The sequence below is a fragment of the Zygosaccharomyces rouxii genome (genome assembly GCF_000026365.1).
Source record: "Zygosaccharomyces rouxii strain CBS732 chromosome G complete sequence".
In the NCBI taxonomy this organism is placed as follows: Eukaryota; Fungi; Ascomycota; class Saccharomycetes; order Saccharomycetales; family Saccharomycetaceae; genus Zygosaccharomyces; species Zygosaccharomyces rouxii.
Genome location: NC_012996.1, coordinates 914814 through 940150, shown reverse-complemented (window position 1 = coordinate 940150; position 25337 = coordinate 914814). Strand labels below are relative to the sequence as shown.

Here is a 25337-nt window from a genome sequence, read left to right as displayed (position 1 = left end):
AATGGTTTCTGGAGGTGTGTGGTTGCTTGTAAGTTCGTTACTACTTCGTATAGGATTTTTCACCTTCGGTATATACCAAGATGCTCATATGCAAGTGAAATATACCGATATCGATTACTATGTGTTCCACGATGCTGCTGGCTATGTGTTTAAACATGGTTCGCCTTTTATGAGGGATACCTATCGGTATACCCCACTGTTAAGCTGGTTACTAGTACCTAATCACTATTTAGCATGGATTCATTATGGTAAGCTTTTGTTTGTTATATTTGATCTGATCACTGGTGTGATAATTATGAGACAATTAGCTGGAAGTTCTAAGGCCAATTGGTTAGCTAGCCTGTGGCTTTTGAACCCGATGGTTATAACCATCAGTACCAGAGGTAATGCTGAAAGTATTCTAGGTTTTATGGTAATGCTAACCTTGTATTGGTTACAAAACGGTCAATTGGTACTTGCAGGTTTAATGTATGGAATTTCAATTCATTTCAAGATCTATCCCGTAATTTACAGTTTACCCATCTCTATCTACACTTACAATCGCTATAAAGGTCACAGATGGTTTTACAAATTAGTGCTATTGGGTGCTGCCGCATTAATTGGACTAGCGGGTTGTTCGATTTGGATGTACCAAATTTATGGCCAGGAATTTCTGGAAAATGCGTACTTATACCACCTTTACAGAACCGATCATAGGCATAATTTTTCCATTTGGAATTTATTACTATACTTCGATTCAGCAAGACCAGAGAAATCTGCGTTGTCTAAAATTGCATTCGTCCCTCAATTGATCGTAACAGCCAGCATTTCGATTTTACAATGGTGGAATCCATCTTTTGAAAATTTACCATGTGTATTATTCGTCCAGACATTTGCATTTGTTACATTTAACAAAGTATGCACTTCTCAGTATTTTATCTGGTACCTGATCTTTTTACCTCTTTACATCTCAAGATCAAACATTTCCCCACTCAAGGGTGTTATAATGCTAGCAGTTTGGGGAATTACACAAGGTCTATGGTTATTACAAGGCTACAGACTCGAATTCTTAGGACAAGACGTTTTCTTCCCAGACTTACTTGCCGCCAGCGCAGCATTCTTCTTGGGGAACGTTTGGCTCTTGGGTCAATTTATTGAAGATATCAAGAATTCACAACAGCCAAAAATTGATAGAGTTAAAAAGGAACTTTAATTTCTTGACTTTTGTATGTATATACCTTTAATTTTGGTCAAAGTTCCATTAACTTTAACCCTCAAAATTTTTCAACAAATATTTAGCACATTTCATCGAACAAAACCAAAGCGTAAAAGCAGGCAATAATAAAGTCGTTTCCAGGATGTCGAGGTTTGAAATATATTCTCCAGAAGGTCTAAGAGTTGACGGTCGTCGTTGGAATGAGTTACGTCGATTTGATTGTTCCATAAATACGCATTCTCATGCAGCTGATGGATCATCTTATTTAGAACAGGGAAACAATAAGATTATTACACTGGTAAAAGGACCAAAAGAGCCCAGCTTACGTTCACAAATGGATCCTACGAAGGCACTTCTAAAAGTATCGGTTAATATAACCAAATTCTCAAAAACAGAAAGAAGCAAGACCAGTCATAAGAATGAAAGGCGAGTGCTAGAGATCCAAACTGCATTGACACGTACTTTCAACAAGAACGTCATGTTACACATTTATCCTAGAACACTGATAGATATTGAAATTCACGTTTTACAACAAGATGGTGGATTAGTTGGGACTTTGATCAACGGTATCACACTAGCTTTGATAGACGCTGGTATTGCTATGTTTGACTATATCAGCGGTGTCTCAGTTGGACTTTACGATACTACTCCATTATTAGAAGTAAATTCCTTGGAAGAAAACGTAATGAGTAGTGTTACGCTGGGAGTTGTCGGTAAAACTGAAAAGCTTTCTTTACTACTGGTGGAGGACAAGATACCGTTAGATAGATTAGAAAGTGTGTTGGCTATAGGAATAGCGGGTGCTCACAGAGTAAGAGAGCTAATGGACAGTGAATTAAGGAAAAGAGCAGAAAAGAGGGTAGCAAATTCGACGAATTAATAGAAGCTATTATAATAATATATGAATTTAAACTAGTATTTCATTATACGTAAAAGAAAAACAAAATAAAACATAACATAGTTCCAGGAAAACTTCAAACCTTCTTTTTTCCAATAGAAGAAAATAATCCCCTACTCTTCATAGGATGCAAAAATACTTTCTTCTTTAACTGACTAACGTTTTGATTAACACTAGCCACAGTATTGGTGACAGTATGCTTTTTACTAAGTTCATCCGCATTAGCATAAGCGTCTTTAACGTGCTTATTGACCTTGTATTGTTCAAACAAATAACCTTTCTCGGGTTTGGTAGATGATGTTAGAGATGCTTCAATCCACGCATGAATCCCCGTATCATGCTCTACCAATTGATCGTAATAATGCTGTAATTCTTGAATCTTGTGTGCATGTGAACTTTTACTGCTGATCACTTTGTTTAAATCAAGCAAAGGTACAGTAGTGGATCCACTTATTATTGGAGTCTTTTGAGTCGGAGTTTCAGCCCCTGAAGACTCTCCAGTTCTCTTTCCCTTCATCGGTTCTCCATTTAGGTCTGGTGCACTTGTATTGAGAACTTCATGGAAATGACTTTTTAAGGGTCCCTTATCTCTTTCACTATCAATTTCTGATACTGTAGCAAGAGATGAGTCTACCGTTAGAGACCTAGGATCTGAACTATTACTACCAGTAGGTTCATTAACCAAATGGGTTTCATTATCTAAGTTCGGTAGTGGTGGTAAATTTTGATTATTAGTGATTAACCCTGGGACGTTATAAATGGTTTGATTATCGTAAATTGTCTTGGTATCCCCCACAGTTTGTAAGTCATCATCATCATCATCACCAGAAGGGAATGGGTTCCAGGCACTTTCCATTTCTGAATATGTAGATACTGCCCTTGATTTCATACTTGATGGCGTTAAATTGACCAATTCTCCATTTTCATCGTACACGTAACCAGGTGGAGCCTTCCTAGCAGTCTCCTGTAAGAAACCTGATCTTGCTCCACCTATATCTGGTCTCCACCCACCTAAATTAACTGATTTTTGACCGGAAATAGATCTTTTACCTTCACCAGCCTCCACCGATTCCCCTGCATCACTTAGATCATCTTCAGCACCTTCTGTAAACCCTTGTTGGTTTTGCATCTCACCCTTATTATTATCCTCATGTAGTAAACCATTTTGATCCCCTCTTTCAGTGGAAACCCTTTCTTCCTTTTCATTATCACTGTCATTTCCTCTACGTATAGTTTCAGCATCATCATCCTCACTTACCATTTTACCAAAATAACCAGACTTGTGTACACGCATTATGCCCTCATCATCAGATTCTTCGTCCTCGTCCTCATCCTCATTATAATTATTGTCATTAACATTATCACTATCATTATCCTCACCATCATCCCCATTCGCTGAACCATGATAATTGAGAGATTCCGTAAATGATAGAGCGTCATCTTCACTATCCTCCAAGGAGGAGCTCATACTGGCCGGAGATCTAACCGGAGATCTCGAAGAAGATTTAGGAGGTGAACGTGGAGGTGAACGTGGAGGTGAACGTGGAGGTGAACGTGGAGGTGAACGTGGAGGTGAATGTGGAGGTGAATGTGAAGGTGAATGTGGAGGTGAATGTGGAGGTGAACGCAGTGGTGAGCGTAGTGCTGAACGTTCTGGAGGTTCCACAGAGGATTTAGATGAAGGAGTGTCCTTAACTCTATCTTCTTCATAATTCTCAATGGGTTCGCGCCCAGTTTCTCTTGAACTATGAGAATATGATAAACTTGATGCTAACACACTTCTTTCCAAATGGTTGTCTGGACTATACTCCCCAAGTGCTGAATCACGCTGATAACTTCTTGGAGACTCTTTATCCATCAAATGTTCATCCTCTTTATCAGATTGTACCAGATTGGAAAAGTACCCATTTTTAGAGACACCAAGCTCTTCCTCTTCATCATCATCGTCGCCACTACTATCTTTTGGGCTTGCATTCAAATCATCACCTTCTCTAGTATAACGCTTTTTCTGTTGTTCCATTTCTTTAGAGATCTGTGCCATTAGATTATCCAAATCTTCATTTACAGGTGTTTTCTGGGGCAATGGACTCCTTAAACTCTCTCTCGAAGAATTGAATTCCAATTTCGGTACTGCTCCATCTTCCTTCATATCTTCTCCATGTTCCTCAAGTGGTAAAGGTTCTGGTTTTTTCCTATCTATTAACCCATTATGATGTTTATCGTTACTATTACGTTCCGCCTGACTAGCAACAGTGTTCCCGAAGTAATTCTCTAAGAGGTCATCTCCCGCAAAAGACTCTACTCTAGAATCTCTACGTGATCCAGCCGATTCTCTGACGACTGCAGGTTCCTCCTCTAGAGAATGGTCATGTTCATTATCACCCTTTTCGGAACCCTCTTCTTTAATAGTGTTATTATCTTCATAATCTTCGTAGTTCAATTTTGGCAATGCTGGTAAGTTTGAAATCGTATCATCTCTTTTCAAGTGGTTCTCAGATGTACCCTTTTTATCACCATATATAATATCATCGTCATCGCTATCCCATTCAGATCCATCGTACGAGGCCTGCGATGCACTCACCCATCTGTAGCTTTTCTTTCTACCAACTTGATCAGCCATACTAGTTTTGAGAAACTAAACTGATGAGATCAGAACTACAGAAATCTCTAACCTATGCTAACCTTGTAGTAGCCTTTGTTACAAGTGATGAACTGCTGATCCATTGAGTTGATGCCCTGCCGTGGGTCAACTTTAAAACAAGAATGCCCGTGAAACATGACCATACAAGAAATCACAGCTAATTACAATGAAAGAATCCAAATAATCTGTTTCAAGACTTCACCGTCGATCGTTAGCCAATTAGAAGCTCACCAATCGACTCTAGTCACTCCAGTTTACCTTGATTGCACCTCTTTGCAATGGTTCTTGTTAGCATTGAGATGAGCGAACACCGAAAAATTGACTACTTAACTTAACGATGAACATCTAATCGACGAAAGGAACTAAGAGAAGTACTGATTTCGCCATGTTGAGAGAAGTCGTTTACTGTGGTGTGTGCAGTTTCCCACCAGAATATTGTGAATTTAGTGGTAAGCTAAAACGTTGTAAAATTTGGCTACAAGAGAACCATGCAGAGCTGTTTGAGAAACTGTACTCTGGTGAAGATGCTGAAGTGGAAGGTGTTACTGGTAAACTAGCAGAATCGAGTATCGGTGAGAAACGTGAGGAAAAATTGGAGAAGGACCTGTTGAAGATGCAAGCAAAGGAAGAGAACAGAGAACAAAGGGAATTGGCTAAGAAACTTTCATCTAAGATTATTATTAAGCGTGAAGCTAGAACTAAGCGTAAGTCCGTCGTAGCTATTTCCGGATTAGAAGTGTTTGAGATTGATATGAAGAAATTAGCCAAGACATTTGCATCGAAATTCGCAACTGGATGTTCAGTCTCTAAAAATGCTGAAAAGAAAGAAGAAATTGTGATTCAAGGTGATGTTATGGGGGAAGTTGAGAATTATCTACATTCCATCTTAGCCGAAAAGGGACTGAAGGATGTTAAAGTGGAAGTCGTCGATGGAGCTGCTAAGAAGAAGAAGAAACCTGAAGGTGCCTAAATTGGTGATTAATTGATTGTATAATTCATCTAATGAACTAATAAAACCATTTCAAAATCGATTGAGACCCTAGAGGCATCAATTAGATTCTTTATCAGTAGCTCATCGCTTCATTTGTATGTAGACGTTTAAAGCGATTGGAACTTTTTGCAATCCTCGAGCCTTTAACCTAAACATATATACAAAAGCTCGAGTAATAAATACGTTCCACCTTTACCAGTACATAGATCCACCCCATTGGCTATGTCATCCGTCGAGGACCCCGTCGTTGAGTCGCTGAGATCTCGTTTAGTTGGATCTGGTAACTTCCACAGTGGTATCCATTCTCTTGATACTGCTTTAACTCTACAATCAAGAATCCACGACCATCTGTTTGGCATAGGACTTGACCCTACAGTAGCCAAAGTATTGAGTGATGATTGCAAGAAACTATTGGGGAATTTTAAGGTAGAACCTGGCAATCAGGATATTAATATTAGAAATCTCTTAAACAAAATTCTTTACAACTGTGAAGGTGTGTTGCACTACCACATGGAGAGACCTAACGATGCCAATATTTATTTCTCCAAATCTAAAGTCATCGAACTCAGAGATTTACCATTTGCACAATTCTTAAATCTGGAAAATTTGTACTATAGGGGACTCTGTAAGGATGACACTTTATTATATGGAGAAGAATTGTTTAGGATTATTGATAGCGTACCCAACGATTCACAAGGATTAACATTACACTATTTGAGTATGATTTTCAACCACATCTCAAGAGACAAGGAGGTTGCAGGACGCATTTTAGCTACATTCCCTTCAAGTAGTCCATTGACTTGTTTGGCATCATTACATTTGGGAGAATACGAAGATACCAAATTCCTAAACATTTTAGCACAGTTAGTAAATGAATCGCATTTTCCACAGGCAGAGGCTAATAATAATAAAGCGTTGGAGGATTTCCACATGTTTTTACATTATTATTTTAAAAAGGCTACCAAATTATCGCCAGATTGGAAAAAGTATATCATCGAATCGATGGAAAAGACTTTCCAAAGTGTAGCCGTGGCTAAGTCTGCATTTATCTATTTTGGCAGGAATTCAATCACGTCTCCAGTGGATACTAAAGAATCCATTTTAAATTTCGTCAATTTTGTGAAATACACTCAAAGGGAATACGTTTTACATGGGAACAAACATGATGATCTAGTTTCATTGATTGATTCCTACGCTTACATTTTAAAAATAGCTCAAGATTCATCTCACGATGTGGAAAATGTGTTCAATTTCCAAGATTCAGTGAACAAACTGCTAGACTTGCTACGATTAATGCATAAACAGAACGGATTCCCCCTAATGAGTGGACAAGATTCTCTGAATTGGTTAGAAAACCGTGATGAATTGATTTTACCACGTACCGTTTCCAAAAGGTTGACAAACGCATGGGAAATGCTTTTCACAATTGATAAAAATTCTTTGACCCTTTTAAACGACAACAGCCTAACTGCATATTTGACGAATGCACTAAGCGTAGCTACAGATCCTTTGAAATTGTACCAGTTGAATTTCCAATACTGCTATCTTTTAGCACAAAAGGGCCTCATTGAACCGGCTATCAAAATTTTAGAAACAGTACTATTAGAAGAAAACCCAGAGTGCTACAGTGCCTGGCACCTATTGGCACTATGCAAATCAATTAATGAAGATAAAGAGGTTTCTTTCAAGATCGTATGTTCGGTGTTACAAGCTATGCAAGAAGGCTTCGAAGAAGGTAGATTAGCCGTTACAGATAGATGGCAATTTGTGCATCTTAAGATGACCCAATTAAAAATCGTCGAAGATATCTTTGGTATCATGGATGCCTTAGAGATGTTACCAGAGTTATTCGAACTTTTCTCCTTACTTTTCCCCGCAGATGATAAAAGATTCGATAGAATTGGCAATGGTTACAACCAGACCAAAGAATACCTCTTACAGATAGTATGGCTCTTTGCCTCTGGGCTATATATGAGAGTTCCCGAGAACTACACCGATGCTGCAGATGCTATCAATGAATCAATTGGTGTCTCCAAGGAATTCAAAAATTTGAATTGTAATATAGCTAAAGGTTATTTGTGCCTGGCGAGAGGTCAGTGCAAAAGAGCATCAAAAGAATTCAATACCGTGTTATTAGCAGATCCCTATAACGTTTCCGCTCTAGTGGGGTTGGCACAGGTAGTTTACCCAGAAGGTGATACTGAAATCTGCGATTACTATAAATTGAGACCACTTACACCTGACTCGCTCGACCAAAAACAAGACTGCCAACCAGAATCCGTTTTCGTCAGTGAGGCCGATAGATCTGCCAATATTGCACGTCTAAAACTTCTGTTAGAATCCGCAATTGCTCATTCCATAGAGGCAGATCATTCTCCAGAGATTTGGTGGTACTTATCGCTAATTTACGAACAGTACAAGGACATTGGCTACAAGGACGCATTGCTCAATTGTGTGAGGTACAAGGAAACGGAACCAGTACGTCCATTTAAATACTGTAACTTTTAATGAATAAACTAAACTAAAGTAAAATCAAATAACATCAAATAAAATACAAGGAAACACAACAAAATAAAATAAAATAGAAAACACGCTTTAAACCGTTACTTAATCATAAACTATAAAAAATTATAAACTGATAATTCTCATCCGCTTTTGGAGCTTAAGCAAAGTGTCTCAAGATTTCTTCAGCGGCTTTGATACCGGAGACTGCCATAGCACCGAAAGTTGGACCCATTCTGTTACAACCAGACAATTCAGAAACTTCCATACCGGCAAAGTAAACGGAACCAACGTTGTTGTAAGAACCAGAGTTCTTGACCACATCGGCCTCAGCATGGTTCATGTCAAGACCCTTCATACCCTTCAACTTGTTAGTGCTGTCGATGTCAACAATTCTCTTAGCAGAGAATGCACCAAATGGACCGTCGTGACCAGTGGTAGACAAGATAACACCGTGCTTCTTTTCGGCGTCTCTAGTACCATCGTTCTTGTATCCAGCAAGTTCGATGACGTTTGGATCCATACAGGATTGTAGATCGTGAGCCATAGTGACCAAAGTCCAGTTGGTGACAACACCGGCAACGGTAACTTCACCGTTTGGACCAGCTGGTCTGGTGACCAAATCTTCCACAGCGGTAGCGTTGAACAATTTGAAGTTAGGGAATTGTAGGACCTTGGACAAAACGGTGGAGGTGAACAAGGCAGCGTGCTTGACGACGACGTAGTCACCTTCATCATCATAAGGAACTTCCAATTCGTCCAAGAACAAATGAGCTGGCTTTCTCATGATCATGGCGCTAAACAATTGACCACCTAACCAAGCACCACCACCTGGAGAAACATTGGCTTCCACACAGGTAACGGTCAAATCTGGTCTGTTCTTACAGATGACATAAGCGGCAGAAAGACCTGAAGAACCAGCACCGATGATAACGACATCAGAGACTGCGTGCTTGTCCAAGTCTTGGAAGTAACGTCTGGTCATAGCACGAGAGACAGTAGACTCTCTGATAGGTGTGAATTGGAAATCAGACCAGTCTTCAGTCTTGACCACATCAGAAAGAGCGTGTCTAATTGGCTGTTGAGCGTTTAATTGGAGCTGAGTAACTTCTTGAGTTTGGGTGGCAGTTGCAGACATATTGATTGATGTATTGGAGTGATATGATTCTCTGGTGAGATACAAAAAAAGAGGTTAGAAATATCCAAACCAATTCTTCATCCTATGCTGTCTGTTGGTCCTCCTTTTATACCTCAGAAATTCCAATTATCCCATATCACCTATGCTCTTTCAGTAACCTTGTTCAAATGGTAATAACCGTTAACACTAAGCCGAATATCCATACTAGAACCACTTTTCTGGCGAATTCAAAACCAGGAACATGTTCCCTATTCAATTATGGGTTTCATCCTCATATGCAAGATGCGATACGATGCGATACGATACGATGGGCTGGTAGTCATAGCTGGAGTTGAACCGTTTCTAGCGGTATCTGCCCTTATTCCAACACTTCAACACTTCCCAGTCGGCCGAATAAACAGTTCCCGTGATTGCATAGCCCAGAATTCACTTTTAAATCCATCTTCAAGTGGGTAACAGTTTCCTTTCTTTTGAAACAGCAGCATGTTAGACTTATGGTAGTCATAAGAGCTAAAGCGAATCATTCGTTTACAAGTCGATCACAAGAATGACTTAAACGGCTTGAAAAATTGATAAGAACTTGAGTAGCGAAAAACGAATTTCGAAAAGCAACTGAATCAAATTGAGAATAAATTGGGGACCGTTTCAGCGTTAATGAGAGTTACACGAATTGTTAAGCTCATCGCACTATCATTTTGGCGAATGATTTACGGTGATTAACGTTTTCGGAGTATATAAATATTGTTTTCGCGATCGAGATGATAAGAATGCCAAGATATAAAAAAAGGTGAATAATGGATGAATGTGGTTGTTTGAAATTTTCTTGGCTTTTTCAAACCCCAGAAAACTATGCGATTTTTTCTCCAGTGTTTGTTTTATTACTGCGTAACGGCAGCCGTTACGCTTGTTAACGCTAAGGATGATTCCTTTTTCACCAATGTGGGACTTCGTGATAGCGTTTCAGGGTATGCATACTGTCGGGATCCAAATCACTGGTTTCAGATTGATGCTGAACTGTTCTTAAGTGAAGGGCAAGATAGGGATGTTTTTCTTTCGATACCGAGAGAATTCACAGGGTTGCCAACCGAACCGTTTGAACTTATGCATAAATCACAGGTGATTGGCAAAGTAATGATTTCTGACGATCACTTGGTTCAAATTTCTTTCCCCATACCCCCAAAAGAGAACATCACTGGAAATCTCCGATTTATGGCAAAATTGGATCCAGACGCTGTTGAATCGATTGAAGCACCAAGGATTATCAATTACAATTTTTATAGTTCTCAAGGTGAACATTTTAAGGAGCCGATTAGATTCGAACCCAGATCGTTGGGAGCGGTACATGTGGATGGAGGAATGTTTTTGCACAACAACACCGCTTGGTTCGTGGTAGATATCCCCGTGGAACAGTTGAACGAGCCGGTTTACGTCTCTTCAGACCCAGGAGCAGGTTCTCCGGTTAATCAGCATCAAATAATTCAAGGTACGGCTAGATGTGAACTGGTCACGTCAGTGGATTCGTTCCATAGGCCTAGGATTACAGAGCCCATTGAACCCTTGGAAGATTATACATCAGAGTCTTCTGTCTTGATGAAATTTGACCATAATTTGGATGGTTACTACGTGAGAATCTTATACTATACCAGACCAAGAATTTTAGAATTTGATAGACCCATTAGAGCTCAAACCGCCTTTTATAAAAGGACTGTGAAGGGTCTAACTAAATATGCTATTTATTCATAATTATCTGCTATGTAGAATCGGTTTCGCGTATTGAATTCGCGGGCTTAGGGAAAGCTATAAAGAACGACTATAACTTGAACGTCTTCACCATTTCCTGGATCAAAGTAGCAGAGTCAGCGTCAAGAGACCCTTGTGATTATGTCTGAGAGTGTTGAGAAGGGGAAGGTTCCTCAACTTCAAAATTTTTATCGTGGACTGCTTCGATTGGAGTCCATTATATCACCAATAGCTTATACTTTATTGGCACTGTACGTTAGATTCCAAAACATTGATAAAAATCCAGATGTGGTTTGGGATGAAGCTCATTTTGGTAAATTTGGGTCCTACTATATCAAGCACGAGTTCTACCACGATGTCCATCCACCCCTGGGTAAAATGTTAATCGCACTTACTGAATGGTTGGCAGGTTTTGACGGTGAATTCGACTTCGATTCTAATCAATCCTATCCAGAAAACGTCAACTATAAACTGATTAGACAGATAAATGCATGCTTTGGTGTCGCATGTTGTCCTCTAGCATACTGGACCGCTAAAAATATGGGGTTCCAACTGTTGACTGTGCACCTAATTGCCATTATGGTTACTTTAGAACACTCCTACATTGTACTTTCTAAATTTATTCTTTTGGATTCAATGCTACTTTTCTTTACCATTGCTACGTTTGCATGTTTGGTAAAAATGTACACTGCACGTCGTGAACCATTCACCAGAAGATGGAAACTTTGGATGTGGCTAACTGGTCTTTCCATTGGCTGTGTGTGCAGTGTGAAATGGGTGGGTCTATTCGTAACCTTAGTCGTGGGTGCATACACCATCCTAGAACTTTTCACCTTAAGGTTTGATCCCAAGGTTAGCCGTAAACAGTATTTCAAACATTGGGCCATTAGAGTTATCAATTTGATTGTAACGCCATTTTTGATCTATCTGTTTCTCTTCAAGATTCATTTCACTCTGCTTTACAAATCAGGCCCTGGTGACGCATCTACAAATACTTTATTCCAAGTTAACCTAGAAAACAATGAAATCGAGACTGGTCCCCGTACAGTGGCCTTCGGGTCCCTTATCACCATCAGATCTCATGGTCTAAGTCCCAACCTTTTACATTCTCATTTCCAAACTTATCCAGAAGGTTCAAATCAAAATCAAGTTACCGGTTACGGATTTGCAGACGACAATAATGTTTGGCAAGTTAGATTTCCTCGTTCCTCAGAATTGAATTGGGAGGAAGATTATTTACCCGATGAGGGCTCAGGGTACATTACCGATGGTTCTGTTATCAGATTGTTCCATAATCAACAAAAAGTGAATCTACACACGCACAGAATTCCTTCACACGTCTCTAGAGGCAACTACGAAGTTTCAGGTTATGGCTCTGAAGAGATTGGTGATTTAAAAGATGATTGGATTGTAGAAATCGTAAGACAAACAGATTCTTCGGATCCTGATTATCCAAAGGAGAATTATGATGAACTGCATCCAGTTTCAACTTTCTTTAGATTGAGAAATAAAGAACTCGGTTGTTATCTGACGTCAACTGGATTTTCTTATCCAAAATGGGGATTCCAACAAGCAGAAATTGTTTGCAAACACTCTTGGAGTAAACACGACAAATCTACTTGGTGGAACGTAGAAGAACATTGGAATGAGAATTTACCAATCGACACCGATTGGCATCCACCTAAATCCAGATTCTGGACCGATTTCGTTATGATTAATTTTGCAATGGCATCTTCCAACAGCGCCCTAGTGGAAGATCATGATAAATTTGACAACTTGGCAACAGATGCTTGGGAATGGCCAACACTTCACAGAGGATTACGTATGTGCTCTTGGAGTAAAGATAGTTACAGATACTTTTTGATGGGGTCGCCATTTAACACTTGGTTATCAACACTTTCATTATTTGTCTTTTTGGCAATTACCGCCAAGTTACTGTACCAATGGAAACGCCAAACAAAACCAATGACAGAATCCACATTTTGGGAATTTATAATTCAAGGTGTGATGCCATTTACCGCTTGGGTTACTCATTATTTGCCCTTTGTTGTTATGGGCAGAGTTACTTACGTCCATCACTACCTGCCGGCATTATATTTTGCAATCCTTATCTTCGGATTCGTGGTTGACCGTCTCTTACGTTCGTCATTCAACTGGATCAAATATCCTGTCTATATTGCATTGTTTGGAGGTTGTATCAAAACTTATACTTATTTCTCTCCTATTTGCCAAGGTATGACAGGAATGTGGACCGATTATATTTACTTGGAATGGCTCAAATCTTGGGACATGGCCGTTTAATAAGTATGAGACATATATGTGATTAGAATTACTATTATAAATTTTTTTTTTTTTTTCTAGTAAAGATAAATAAGTACATTTAACACTTCAAAGAATATATTCTTGTAGAAGTGTCACTACTGGAAACACCAAGATATAGTCTATCTTCCCTGAAAGAGGGTGACCACCTTAATCTAGTAATCTTATCAGCAGGAGTCAGACTTTCATCAATTTGTTCTAATAATTTAAATCCCTGAGGAGTGTAACTGTACAAATGAATTGAACCGCCTTCTAACCCAATGGCAACGATCAATTGACCATCGATGACTTTTTCACATATCGATAGAGCTGTAACAGGTTGTTCAAATTTGACAGAGTTTTCCGAAGTAAAATTATCCGATTCTTGATCGTACCTCCATGATTTAACCGTCCTATCTCTTGATGCCGTCAAGAAAACTTGTCCAAATTCTATAGGTGCCCAGTCACAATCCCAAATAATTCTAGTGTGTGCCTTTTCATTTTTATATTTCAAGCTGAAAGTTTGATCTTCAAAATTTCTCTGCCAAATGGCCCATTGTCTATCTCTAGAGACACTTAGTAAATAATTATTATCCTTTGAGAACCGCAGTCTGGTAATGGTTAATGTATGGAACAATAGTGTAGGTTTAACCTCGAGCCAGTTATTCGAATCGAAGATTCTTACACCAGCATGTTGAGCATTGTTGGATCTACAGGCTGAAGCTATTAGTTTACCATCTGAAGACACGTCCACACAAGATATTTCATACCCATGACCATACAACTTTTCAATTTCTGGCCATAGTAGATGTCTTTGTAATTGGTCTTCCAATGGGGGTATTGTCAAAGAAGAAGCCATATCATAGGAGATGTTTTTATTTTCATTAGTTTCACGAAGATTAGGGTCTTGTTCTTCTTCTTCAATCTCTTGATCCTCAACAGCGGTTGCCTTATTGGATAACCCTAGGGCAGGTAAAGAAGCAGAAACCGGCAATGCATTTTGGAAGTCAGAGTTATAACCTGCTAATTTGTGTAAGATTTCAAAGACACCTTTGGGTAAGTCAAAGGATCTCAAGATCTTTTCATCACCACCACTCACAAATCTAAAATTGGAAAGAGGTTCCACACAAACCATATCGTAACCATGGATCTGAGGTCTAGAAAATTCATGCCATGTTACTTGACCCCTTGGGGTTCCATCGTTATTGAACAACCAAGGGGCATAAAGTCTAGTAGTTTGATCTAAAGAAGTGGATAACAAATAATCACCACTTGGAGACCAAGCAATATCGGTCACTTGCTTAGTAGCACCAGTAACACCAAGATGTTGCTCCCAGTAGTAGTTATCAGAAGAAGACCAAACTCTCCAGGAGCCGCTCTTGCCATTGGTTAGTATGTATTCGAGCCCATCATGATTGAACCAAAGACAGGACCAAAATCCACCTGAAGAACCTGTAGCTGTAGATGCACCTTTAGAGGAGATTTCACCCAATCTTGAACCACAAATCCAAACACCAGAACTCTCATCAGGTTCCCATACCATCAAAGAAGTATCAGCGGTAGATGCTAGCAATTGCATACGACTTTCATGCCATTGCAAGGAAGAAATCCAATCATCATGTCCTACAATTAATGCTTCAAAGCTCATGGAAACTCTGAGTCCTGATTTAATTTCAAATTTGTACTGTTTGTTACTCAAAAGTTTAGGCCTTTCTGTGTTCTCATCTGAATCATCAATCAATTCGTTTAATCTAACCTTCCACAACCTAATGTACCTATCCTGAGAACCGGATGCTAACAAGCATTCACCAGGCGTATCCTTGTGACGAAATGCTAACGATTTAACCCAGTCTTCATGTCCCTCCAATTCAGCCGCCAATCGACATTCATGGACTCTGGAATCTCTTAGAACAAATGAATAGACAATAATATTGGGCTTCGTACCACCGACAGCTAATAAGAACCCACCATCTTCAATATTGGTCACGGATAGTGATAGCGGAAAGAAACCTTTACGATTGGTAAATTCGTAGTCCAATACAAACTCGTTATCTCTAAAAACCCACAATGACACTAGTCCATCAGCACTACCAACTACGATTAAATCTTTCCATACTGCCAAGGAAACAATAGAATGCTTATAATGTTCAATTGTTTGTAGGCACTCTAAACTAGAGAATTTCCAGATTTTGACATGATGGTCTTCAGATGTAGAAACCATCAAATCCATATTGGGAATAAACTTAACACATGTAACTTCAGCTTGATGTCCTTTCAAAGTAGCATATACACCCTTTGCATCTTTATTGACAGGATCCCAAAGTGCAATAGTTTTACCAGCACCAAATGCAACTTTTGCATCTTTATTAACATCGCTGACTTGATTCTGTCTATTAGCCCCAATAAAGGTGGCCTCAGGAATCACGCTAACCATATTTACAAGCTCCTGAAAGGCTTCTAAGACTTATATTTTTGGTATATTTGCTTAATCGATGAGTTTGATAAATTCTGAGATTAGCTCGGTCTGGAAAATTTTCAGCATATAATATACTCATCTCATCACCAACACTAATGGCGATAGTAGTAAAGAAATACATGATGATTTGGGTCCATTCAATGGACTATGCAAGATATCGTAGATACTCTATAAAAGAAAATTGAAGTTTGGGCGATCCTTCCAGGACCTGCTGGAGCTCTCAACTTATTTCGTTCTTTCAACCGTTTAAGCGTCTAGAACGCAGCCTTGAGACGCATTGGAAACTAATTTAGAGTATTTCCATAGCGTACCTTTAGTGTAACGAGGTGAAGGTGGAGTCCAGTCAGCTCTACGTTTAGCCATTTCGTTTTCATCCACCAAAAGATCGATCTTGTTATTTTGAGCATCGATTACAATCTCATCACCATCCTTAACGAGACCGATAGGTCCACCTTCAGCTGCCTCTGGTACGACGTGGCCAATTAAAAACCCATGGGAACCACCACTGAACCTACCGTCAGTAAGCATGGCAACATCTTGTCCCAAACCGTACCCCATGAGAGCAGCAGATGGTTTTAACATTTCAGGCATACCTGGACCACCTTTTGGACCTTCATACCTAATAACTACGACGGTTTTTTCACCTTTTTTAATTTCACCTTTTTCTAGGGCATGGATAAATGATACTTCTTCTTCAAATACCTTTGCCTTACCCTTAAAATAAGTACCTTCCTTACCAGTAATTTTACCAACAGCACCGCCTGGGGCTAGAGAGCCATAAAGAATTTGCAAGTGACCATTGGGGTTAACTGGTTGTGAAACTGAACTGATTAAATCTTGGCCCTCTGACAATGGAGCCGCCTTGGCGGCACGCTCAGCGAGAGTTTCACCAGTAATAGTTAAAGTGTTACCATGGAGGAAGCCATTCTCGTACAAGAATTTGATTACAGCTTGAGTACCACCCACTTTGTACAAGTCAGCAATGAAATACTTACCAGAAGGTTTGAAATCACCAAGCAATGGTGTCTTATCACTGATCCTTTGGAAATCGTCCGGAGTTAACTTGACACCTGCAGAATGGGCAATAGCGACCAAATGTAATACCGCATTGGTAGAACCACCAGTAGCGATCACGTATGTGATGGCATTTTCAAATGCTTCCCTAGTCAAAACATCACGAGGCAAAATGTTCAGCTCCATCGTCTTTTTAATGGCATCACCAATGGAAGCACACTCTGCTAATTTCTCCTTTGATGTGGCAGGTGAAGTTGAAGTATTAGGTAATGTAATACCCATAACTTCTGCAGCAGCAGCCATACTGTTTGCTGTATACATACCACCACATGAACCAGGGCCTGGACATGCGTGTGAAACCACGTCAGATCTTTCCTCTTCCGTAATCTGTTTAGAAATGTACTGACCGTAAGATTGGTAAGCTGCTACCAAATCAATATTTTTGGGCAACTTACTAGAACCACATGTAGGAGTTCCCGGTAAGATAGTACCACCATAAACCATAATAGAAGGTTTATTATGTCTACCCATAGCCATTAGCACACCGGGCATATTCTTATCGCACGACGGAATGGCGATATTGGCGTCATAATGTTGTGCCATCATTTGAGTTTCAAAAGAATCTGCGATAATTTCTCTACTCTGCAATGAATAACGCATACCACTCGTACCCATAGGAATACCATCAGAAACACCAATTGTATTGAATTGCATGGCCTTAAACCCTGCTTTATTAACTGATTCAGCGCATCTGTGATTCAAGTCCAATAAGTGCATATTACAAGGATTCCCTGACCACCAACATGATCCAACACCAACTTGACCCTTGGATAAATCATCTGGTTTGAACCCGGTGGCATATAGCATTGCCTGCGAGCCACCTTGATCCTTGGGCTCGGTAACGATGTATGAATACTTGTTCAATTTTTTACCCACAATACGGGTCGTACAGAACTTCCTAGATGCCTTATCTACCAAGCCCATCGTTGAGAATCTGGGATTGGTAATTGAAGACTTTTGACAGTTCCAACATCCGCTTGTTGTTATATAGATAGACAATCGTATGAGTCACTCCATCTTATCTCACCGAACTTTTTCAGCCTAAACCGGCAAAATTAGAATTACCAAGACCGCTAACGGCGTTTAAAGAAACTACATATAAAATCATATAAAGAATTAAAACAAGAATCACACCTCCTTCAGTGGGTACACTCAGTAGATCAAATTTAAAGCCAACAAGTCAATTAGCGCTTCATTTTTCTCTGTTGACTTCTCTTACTAGTACTACTACTACCTCTCCTACGGGGTGATCTTTCATGCTTTTCGTAGTGAGCATCATTTCCTTGCTCTAATTTATTACTTGAGCCCGACTTTTCTTCACCCGTGAATTGGCTAGCAAAATCACTGACTGGCGATTTCTCTCTGATTAATTTTCCTCTCTTCGATAAAGTGTCTTGTAACTCCCCTCCACCATCACCAGCTAATTTGGAGTAAAGTTTACGGCCCAAAGTTTTACGTAATAAGATTTCTCTTACTTCGAAATACAAGTCCTTGGAAACGTTGTTCAAGTTCTCTTGATTCTTTTTGAAATATGCTCTGAACTCATTAACGTGCTTCTTGAAATCCAATTCATTTTTCTTGAGCCAAGATACGTTAAGTTCTTGTCTGGTGGCACCTCTTGCAAAATTACGCACCAAGTACTTGTCATAATCCTTAATGATTCTAGTGATAATATCACTTGTGGAAATACCATCAGTACGTTGTGTAGTGAGAAATTGACCCAGCTCCTTGATAGGTCTATAGATATCATCACTATCAGCGCTACCATAAGGAATATCATCGTGAGCCACGTAATCAATCTTGTGTTGTGCTAAGAATTCAGGTGTAACACACCATGGTGCATTAGGGATCACTTCGTCAACCCATTTACAATGGTACAAGGTCTCGCATCTTTGTTCATCTGTAAGCACAGTAAGACCCTTAAGCTTATGAGTTACAGAGTCACTAGGAACACCACAGATAAGTACAACATTGGGTAAAGACTTCTTACACTGTTCCAATTGCTTCATGTGTCCCAAATGGAACAGGTCAAAGACACCATCTGCATAGACTCTAACAGGTCTGTCCTTTGGTGGTATATTCAACTTAAAACCTCTTGGTCTATATTTCCGCAAGTCTTCTGGTAATTCAGCATCTCTTTGTAATTCTTCCTCTTCAAATTTTTTATCCTCTTCATGTTTTTGTGAGTGATGTCTCTTTGCCACTTGAGTATCTTCAGTCTCACCTGTAGTGTTCTGATCAGTGCTTTGCTGTGAATCAAATTCACTTTCTTCCTCGCCCTCAGCTTCACTTTCAGCTTCATCATCACTGTGCTTTCTCTTCTTCGACAAGTGGAAGAGATTAGATAGCGAAGTATTCGACAATCTACTCTTTAGCGACTTATTCCGGCTTGATGGTCCCATATCTATAGCAGCAAGTGAAAGACTAATAGGTATCCTACCAGATCTTTTGCTCCCTTATGCAAGATGAGATTTCGTTTGTGTAGTTTATTGACTCTCTTACGATGCAAACTTTGACAACTTTAAAGGATATCCGAAGGATCATTATCACGTGGAAGACTTGAGAGTCCAAGATTACACCTAAAAGCCCATTCTGAGGATCTATAAATGCTCTTAATCAATCCCACGTAGCTGTTTACTTCACCCTTTCTTTCCTCTGTACCTAGATCTTGTGTATATGTATCAATCCGGATGCTAATAGGCCCATAAAGAGAGAAAGGCTTAAAGATCATCGCATATTGGTCTTTTACAACTACGAGAACCCAAGAATCCACAATGCAATCACGTACAGTGGCCAGCATTAAGTACATCGATGCGTCTCAGCTGTTTAATATGATGAAGCGTGGTAGTTCTACGCCATTCCAAGTGATTGATGTGAGAGGTTCTGACTATATAGGTGGTCACATAAGGGGCGGATGGAATTATCCCTACAAGAAGTTCAGCGACTCTATACCTGAGCTATTGGATCGATTGCAGGAGAAGAGAAGCTCAAACTCCAATGACACAACTATCAATGTTGTGTTCCACTGTGCACAATCACAGCAGAGGGGCCCATCCGCAGCTATGAAGTTTCTCAGAGAGATCCCTGAACCAGATTTAGACAAGTTCGAAATAAGTGTGCTTCGTGGTGGCTTTATCAACTGGCAGGACCTCTATGGCAGCGATTCCACCGTTACTGAGGACTACCATCCTGACCTATGGTCATGGTGAAACCAACATGAGATGATAAGTATTATTTAGAAAAAATGATACATAATGATAGGGTAGACCCTGAAACAGCTGTATTAGATTAGCCCACTCGTTTAATCAAGTGAACACCACTGTCAGATTCTACAATACTACTTACTTGACCAACATTTAAATGGAATGCTGTCTTTTCGAAAGTAGGTTGCATTTCACCTTTACCAAACCAACCTAGGTCACCACCACGTTTGAATGAAGAACAGTCGGAACGTTCCTTTGCTAATGATTCGAAGCTTTCACCACTTTCAATTCTATTTTGTAACTGTTCCAATTCCTGTATGGCTTGTTCCTTGGGCAGAGTAATGTGATCCGATCTATGTGAAGCTGGTCTACGAGATTCTGAGTGCTTCGCGAGAATATGCAGAGCTCTAACACGAACAGGATGTTCAGAAAGGTACTGCTTCAATTGTGAGTGATTTGTACCTTCTGGCTCTTCCCATATTGATTGCTTGGTATCTGGGTTGAAGAAATATTCACGTTTCTTGGACCTACTGTAACGAACGGTCCATGGCGAGGGCAATCCAGTATCACTCATGGGTAATTAGTGTAATATGCAATTGATCTATGTGAGATGATGTCTTGGATTAACCAAAGGGTTTCACAGTAAGGCCGTTTTGATTTTAATTCTTCATGGGTACATAACAAACTATTCTACTACTACACGTGAGATTCACGTTGGATGAAAGAAATGGCTCCAAAGAGGTTTAAAGCTCATAAGATAGGCGGTTAAGTGCACTATGCCTCTCTGTCCTACCTTTACAGTGCCAAGGTGCTTGATGACTCGCCCAACCAGTTAGCTTGCTAGAACTATTAACGGCGGACAAGCGATTGTTCGATGAGAAGAGCAGATTGAGACGTACAGGTAATTGAGACCTTGGAGATCTCATTCTCGATGGATTCGGTCGTCACCTTACTGTTATTGCTCACCTGGAGATCCACATTTCTTATCACATGAAATTGCTTGGCTGACTCTTTACGAGGTTATCTGCTGACTTCTCTCGGCATCAAAATCATCTAATGGTTGTATTGAGAATCGATGATGAACCATTTCAAGTCGTAAACGAATTCATTCCTTCATTTCATATTTTAACTACTCTGGAACTGACGGTCGATACCTCCTTCTAAGGTTTTTGTAAGAGTGTCATAAGTTTCAAGTTTTCAGGAGGATATGAGTGCTCAGTTAATAGACGGTAAGTCCTGCGCACAGGCGATTCGCTCTGAAGTGGCTCAAGAGATTGTTGATATCAAGTCTAGGGATCCATCTTTCAAGCCTTGTCTGGCTATTGTTCAAGTAAGTGATAGACAGGACTCTAGTACTTATGTGCGTATGAAATGTAAGGCTGCTGCAGAAGCCGATATCAAGACAGAGTTTGTTCACTTAAATGAAGATGTTTCTGAAGCTCAAGTACTAGAAAAAGTTTCAGAGCTGAACGAAGATCCTTCCATTCATGGTGTCTTAGTGCAGCTACCTCTACCAGCTCACATCAATGAGGATAAGGTTACTTCATCAGTCTTAGCTCGTAAAGACGTTGATGGATTTGGTCCCTTCAACGTTGGTGAATTGAACAAAAGAAGCGGTAAACCGTTTTTCTACCCTTGTACTCCACTAGGTATTATTGAGCTATTAAAAAGATACGAAATAACCATTTCCGGTACTAAATCTGTTGTCATTGGTAGATCCGATATTGTGGGTTCACCAGTAGCAGAATTACTTAAATCTTTGGATTCTACAGTTACTGTTGCACATTCAAAGACCCAAAACTTGGAATCATACTTAGAGGATGCAGATATTGTTGTCGTGGGCATTGGTTGTGCCCAATTTGTTAAAGGTGAATGGTTCAAGAACAATAAAAGAGGTGTTGTAGTTATCGATGTGGGAACTAACTATGTGGAGGATCCAAGTAAGAAATCCGGTTACAGAAGCGTTGGTGATGTTGAATTCGAAGAGGCACTCAAGTACGTTAGACTGATCACACCGGTTCCAGGTGGTGTGGGTCCCATGACCGTTGCCATGTTAATGAAGAACACCTTGACTGCAGCTAAGCGTGAATGGGAGAATGGTGGAAAGTTACGTAAATTCGAACCATTGCCATTGAATTTACAAAAACCTGTTCCATCTGATTTTGAAATTTCTAGAGCTCGAAAACCAAAGGACATTTCTGAGGTTGCATTGGAAGCTGGTATATTACCTTCAGAATTGGAACCATATGGATCTACAAAGGCTAAAGTTAATCTGAAAATATTGGATCGTTTGCAAAACAGAAAAAACGGGAAATACGTTCTTGTCACTGGTATTACACCAACACCATTAGGTGAGGGTAAATCCACTACTACTGTTGGTTTAGCCCAAGCCTTGGGGGCACATTTGAACAAAACTGTCTTTGCTAATGTACGTCAACCAAGTATGGGTCCCACTTTTGGTATTAAGGGTGGTGCTGCTGGTGGTGGTTATTCACAAGTGATCCCCATGGATGAATTCAACCTGCACGTTACTGGTGATATTCATGCTATTTCAATGGCAAATAATTTGTTGGCAGCTGCCATTGACACTAGAATGTTTCATGAATCTACTCAAAAGGACGGTCCACTTTACAAGCGTTTAGTGCCTGCTAAGAAAGGTGTTAGAAAATTCTCCAAAACCATGTTGAAAAGATTGGAGAAAATGGGTATCGACAAGACTAACCCAAATGATTTGACACCAGAAGAAATTACTAAATTTGCACGTTTAGACATTGATCCTGAAACCATTACTTGGAGAAGAGTGGTGGATTGTAACGATAGAATGTTGAGAGGGATTACCATTGGTGAGGCTCCTACCGAGAAAGGCCATACAAGACATACGGCATTTGACATTTCAGTGGCCTCAGAATGTATGGCTATTCTTGCCTTGAGTAACTCTCTACAAGATATGAGAGAAAGATTAGGACGTATAGTGGTTGCCGCATCAAAGAGTGGTGAACCAATTACTTGTGAGGACATTGGTTGTGCTGGTGCCATGACTGCACTTTTGAAAGATGCTATTAAACCCAACATCATGCAAACCTTAGAAGGTACACCTGTGTTTGTCCATGCAGGTCCTTTTGCCAATATTTCCATCGGTGCAAATTCTGTATTGGCTGATAAGATGGCGCTAAAATTAGCTGGTGTAGATCCAGAGACTCCGGTAGATTTGCAAAAGAACAGATCGGGTTATGTGATTACTGAAGCAGGTTTCGACTTTACCATGGGAGGTGAAAGATTCATCAATATCAAGTGCCGTTCATCAGGTTTGATACCAGATGTTGTAGTAATTGTGGCAACTGTAAGAGCATTGAAAGTTCATGGTGGTGGTCCTGAAGTTAAGGCTGGTGCACCATTACCAATAGAGTATTTACAAGAAAATGTGGATTTATTACGCAAAGGTTGTGCTAACCTCGGTAAACACATTGAAAATGCTAAGCAGTATGGATTGCCAGTGGTGGTTGCCATTAACAAGATGGCTTCAGATACTGATTTGGAGCATCAAGTTATCAAAGAAGAATCCTTGAAAGCAGGTGCATTTGATGCGATCGTATCTAACCATTGGGAACAAGGTGGTCTTGGGGCCATTGAATTGGCTGAAGGTATCGTAAAGGCTACGAATGAAATCGATTCTAGTAAATTTGATTTCCTATATGGATTACAAGGTACTGTTGAGGATAGAATTCGTGAAATTGCCCAAAAGATGTATGGTGCGGCAGATGTAGAATTTTTGCCAGAGGCACAAAGGAAGATTGAGTTGTACACTAAGCAAGGCTTCGCTCACTTACCAGTATGTATTGCAAAGACTCAATACTCTTTGTCTCATGATGCAAATTTGAAGGGTGTGCCAAAAGGATTTGTCTTCCCCGTGAGAGACATTAAAGCTAGTGTTGGTGCAGGTTACTTGTATGCGCTTGCAGCCGAGATTCAAACTATCCCAGGTTTACCAACCCATTGTGGATTTATGAATGTGGAAGTGACCGAAGATGGTGAAATCGAGGGAATGTTTTAACAACGACCATAAAACGCATAAATAGTAAGAATATGTATATGAGATAAATATTTATATGACTTAAGAGATCGATGAATTAAAGTTTTGGTCTTATCATTTCTCTGATCTTTTTCTCACTGTGGTAGACTGTTAAGCCTTCTTGTGAAGTTGATGCAACAATTTGACCAGTCTCTGCATTAAAATATTCACCTTGAACCAAATGTTTGTCCTTATAAGATCTTGGATTATGAATTCGCATGTACATCCATCCATTAACTTCTGGTACACCGTGGAAATGAATTGAATGGTCTAAACTTACGCTAAACTTATAGGTGAACAGCGGTAATCCATGAAAGTTGGGTACAGTAAAGATGAAATAAGAGTCTGAAAGATAACAAAATGCCACGTAGTTATAGCGGAAATCATTCCGTGGATTTACGCTCACTTGTGGCGCTTCATTTCTTCCAGTGTTCGTAATTAGATCTCTAATTCTAACGTAGTAGTCTAGCTTCTTCTTAGCGCCATGAGAGTGAAAGAAGTCTGTGGGGAAACGATGGTCCACACAACCGTTGAAGAAACTGTCTAAAAAAGTGTCTCTCAACTTGAAGTTTCTAAATGATGGTAGATCATCATCCAATCTTTTCAATCCATTTGTCTCAATAACAGTCCTTCTATACAGGGGACCTGCATCTTCAAACCGATCCATTGGCGGAAACTCGTCCTGCTCCAAGGTCTTGAAATAGTGCAAAGCATCTTTACTCACCTGTTTCTCGAGAGACCAAAGAACCGCCACTATGGAAACCAATTTATCAGCTTGGTATGCCTTGACTTGTTGGTGAAGAAAAGATTTGCCTCTACGTATGTCCTCAACTTCATATTGCAATAAAACGGTGGGATCACCTCCATTAACGAAATAGCAGTGCAGCGAACTAGGTACAAATGTGGTAGGCACAGTGTACATAGCAGCCAGTAACGACTGTCCTAGCAGAATCCCCCCAAAAGTTCCTCTTGATCCTACTGGAGGTATACCTAGCCTTTTACTCCTATAGATGCTCTTGGACACAGATTGCAACTCTAGTATCTTCTCAATATCAGCAAACAACGATTCCATAGTGCCTTATAGTGTCTATAATACTGATCCATGATCTCTT

General features: G+C 39.9%; 15 protein-coding genes across 15 annotated transcripts; 8 read left to right on the top strand and 7 right to left on the bottom strand.

The window, feature by feature from the left end:
- Position 1: 1 nt before the first annotated feature.
- GPI14 (glycosylphosphatidylinositol-alpha 1,4 mannosyltransferase I) lies at positions 2-1192 on the top strand (the record flags this gene model as incomplete). Its single annotated transcript, XM_002498458.1, has 1 exon — positions 2-1192. The coding sequence occupies one exon, from the start codon at positions 2-4 to the stop codon at positions 1190-1192; it is 1191 nt and encodes a 396-aa protein (XP_002498503.1).
- A 145-nt stretch (positions 1193-1337) lies between these two features.
- On the top strand, positions 1338-2075 carry SKI6 (exosome non-catalytic core subunit SKI6; the record flags this gene model as incomplete). The annotated part of the gene is made up of 1 exon (XM_002498457.1): positions 1338-2075. One exon carries the CDS (start codon positions 1338-1340, stop codon positions 2073-2075), a length of 738 nt encoding a protein of 245 aa, XP_002498502.1.
- Positions 2076-2169: 94 nt separating this feature from the next.
- On the bottom strand, positions 2170-4713 carry FYV8 (Fyv8p; the record flags this gene model as incomplete). Its single annotated transcript, XM_002498456.1, has 1 exon — positions 2170-4713. The coding sequence occupies one exon, from the start codon at positions 4711-4713 to the stop codon at positions 2170-2172; it is 2544 nt and encodes an 847-aa protein (XP_002498501.1).
- Positions 4714-5119: 406 nt separating this feature from the next.
- On the top strand, positions 5120-5704 carry TMA22 (Tma22p; the record flags this gene model as incomplete). Its single annotated transcript, XM_002498455.1, has 1 exon — positions 5120-5704. One exon carries the CDS (start codon positions 5120-5122, stop codon positions 5702-5704), a length of 585 nt encoding a protein of 194 aa, XP_002498500.1.
- A 243-nt stretch (positions 5705-5947) lies between these two features.
- YPP1 (Ypp1p) lies at positions 5948-8233 on the top strand (the record flags this gene model as incomplete). The annotated part of the gene is made up of 1 exon (XM_002498454.1): positions 5948-8233. The coding sequence occupies one exon, from the start codon at positions 5948-5950 to the stop codon at positions 8231-8233; it is 2286 nt and encodes a 761-aa protein (XP_002498499.1).
- Positions 8234-8387: 154 nt separating this feature from the next.
- On the bottom strand, positions 8388-9365 carry THI4 (thiamine thiazole synthase; the record flags this gene model as incomplete). The annotated part of the gene is made up of 1 exon (XM_002498453.1): positions 8388-9365. One exon carries the CDS (start codon positions 9363-9365, stop codon positions 8388-8390), a length of 978 nt encoding a protein of 325 aa, XP_002498498.1.
- Positions 9366-10214: 849 nt separating this feature from the next.
- ZYRO0G11704g (uncharacterized protein) lies at positions 10215-11108 on the top strand (the record flags this gene model as incomplete). Its single annotated transcript, XM_002498452.1, has 1 exon — positions 10215-11108. One exon carries the CDS (start codon positions 10215-10217, stop codon positions 11106-11108), a length of 894 nt encoding a protein of 297 aa, XP_002498497.1.
- A 138-nt stretch (positions 11109-11246) lies between these two features.
- On the top strand, positions 11247-13406 carry PMT6 (dolichyl-phosphate-mannose-protein mannosyltransferase PMT6; the record flags this gene model as incomplete). The annotated part of the gene is made up of 1 exon (XM_002498451.1): positions 11247-13406. One exon carries the CDS (start codon positions 11247-11249, stop codon positions 13404-13406), a length of 2160 nt encoding a protein of 719 aa, XP_002498496.1.
- A 79-nt stretch (positions 13407-13485) lies between these two features.
- On the bottom strand, positions 13486-15837 carry ELP2 (Elongator subunit ELP2; the record flags this gene model as incomplete). Its single annotated transcript, XM_002498450.1, has 1 exon — positions 13486-15837. The coding sequence occupies one exon, from the start codon at positions 15835-15837 to the stop codon at positions 13486-13488; it is 2352 nt and encodes a 783-aa protein (XP_002498495.1).
- A 288-nt stretch (positions 15838-16125) lies between these two features.
- ILV3 (dihydroxy-acid dehydratase ILV3) lies at positions 16126-17877 on the bottom strand (the record flags this gene model as incomplete). The annotated part of the gene is made up of 1 exon (XM_002498449.1): positions 16126-17877. The coding sequence occupies one exon, from the start codon at positions 17875-17877 to the stop codon at positions 16126-16128; it is 1752 nt and encodes a 583-aa protein (XP_002498494.1).
- Positions 17878-18137: 260 nt separating this feature from the next.
- Positions 18138-19355, bottom strand: PCT1 (choline-phosphate cytidylyltransferase; the record flags this gene model as incomplete). The annotated part of the gene is made up of 1 exon (XM_002498448.1): positions 18138-19355. The coding sequence occupies one exon, from the start codon at positions 19353-19355 to the stop codon at positions 18138-18140; it is 1218 nt and encodes a 405-aa protein (XP_002498493.1).
- Positions 19356-19727: 372 nt separating this feature from the next.
- YCH1 (phosphatase YCH1) lies at positions 19728-20162 on the top strand (the record flags this gene model as incomplete). Its single annotated transcript, XM_002498447.1, has 1 exon — positions 19728-20162. The coding sequence occupies one exon, from the start codon at positions 19728-19730 to the stop codon at positions 20160-20162; it is 435 nt and encodes a 144-aa protein (XP_002498492.1).
- A 79-nt stretch (positions 20163-20241) lies between these two features.
- Positions 20242-20730, bottom strand: ESS1 (peptidylprolyl isomerase ESS1; the record flags this gene model as incomplete). Its single annotated transcript, XM_002498446.1, has 1 exon — positions 20242-20730. The coding sequence occupies one exon, from the start codon at positions 20728-20730 to the stop codon at positions 20242-20244; it is 489 nt and encodes a 162-aa protein (XP_002498491.1).
- Positions 20731-21363: 633 nt separating this feature from the next.
- Positions 21364-24207, top strand: ADE3 (trifunctional formate-tetrahydrofolate ligase/methenyltetrahydrofolate cyclohydrolase/methylenetetrahydrofolate dehydrogenase ADE3; the record flags this gene model as incomplete). The annotated part of the gene is made up of 1 exon (XM_002498445.1): positions 21364-24207. The coding sequence occupies one exon, from the start codon at positions 21364-21366 to the stop codon at positions 24205-24207; it is 2844 nt and encodes a 947-aa protein (XP_002498490.1).
- Positions 24208-24283: 76 nt separating this feature from the next.
- Positions 24284-25297, bottom strand: TES1 (palmitoyl-CoA hydrolase; the record flags this gene model as incomplete). Its single annotated transcript, XM_002498444.1, has 1 exon — positions 24284-25297. One exon carries the CDS (start codon positions 25295-25297, stop codon positions 24284-24286), a length of 1014 nt encoding a protein of 337 aa, XP_002498489.1.
- Positions 25298-25337: the final 40 nt, after the last annotated feature.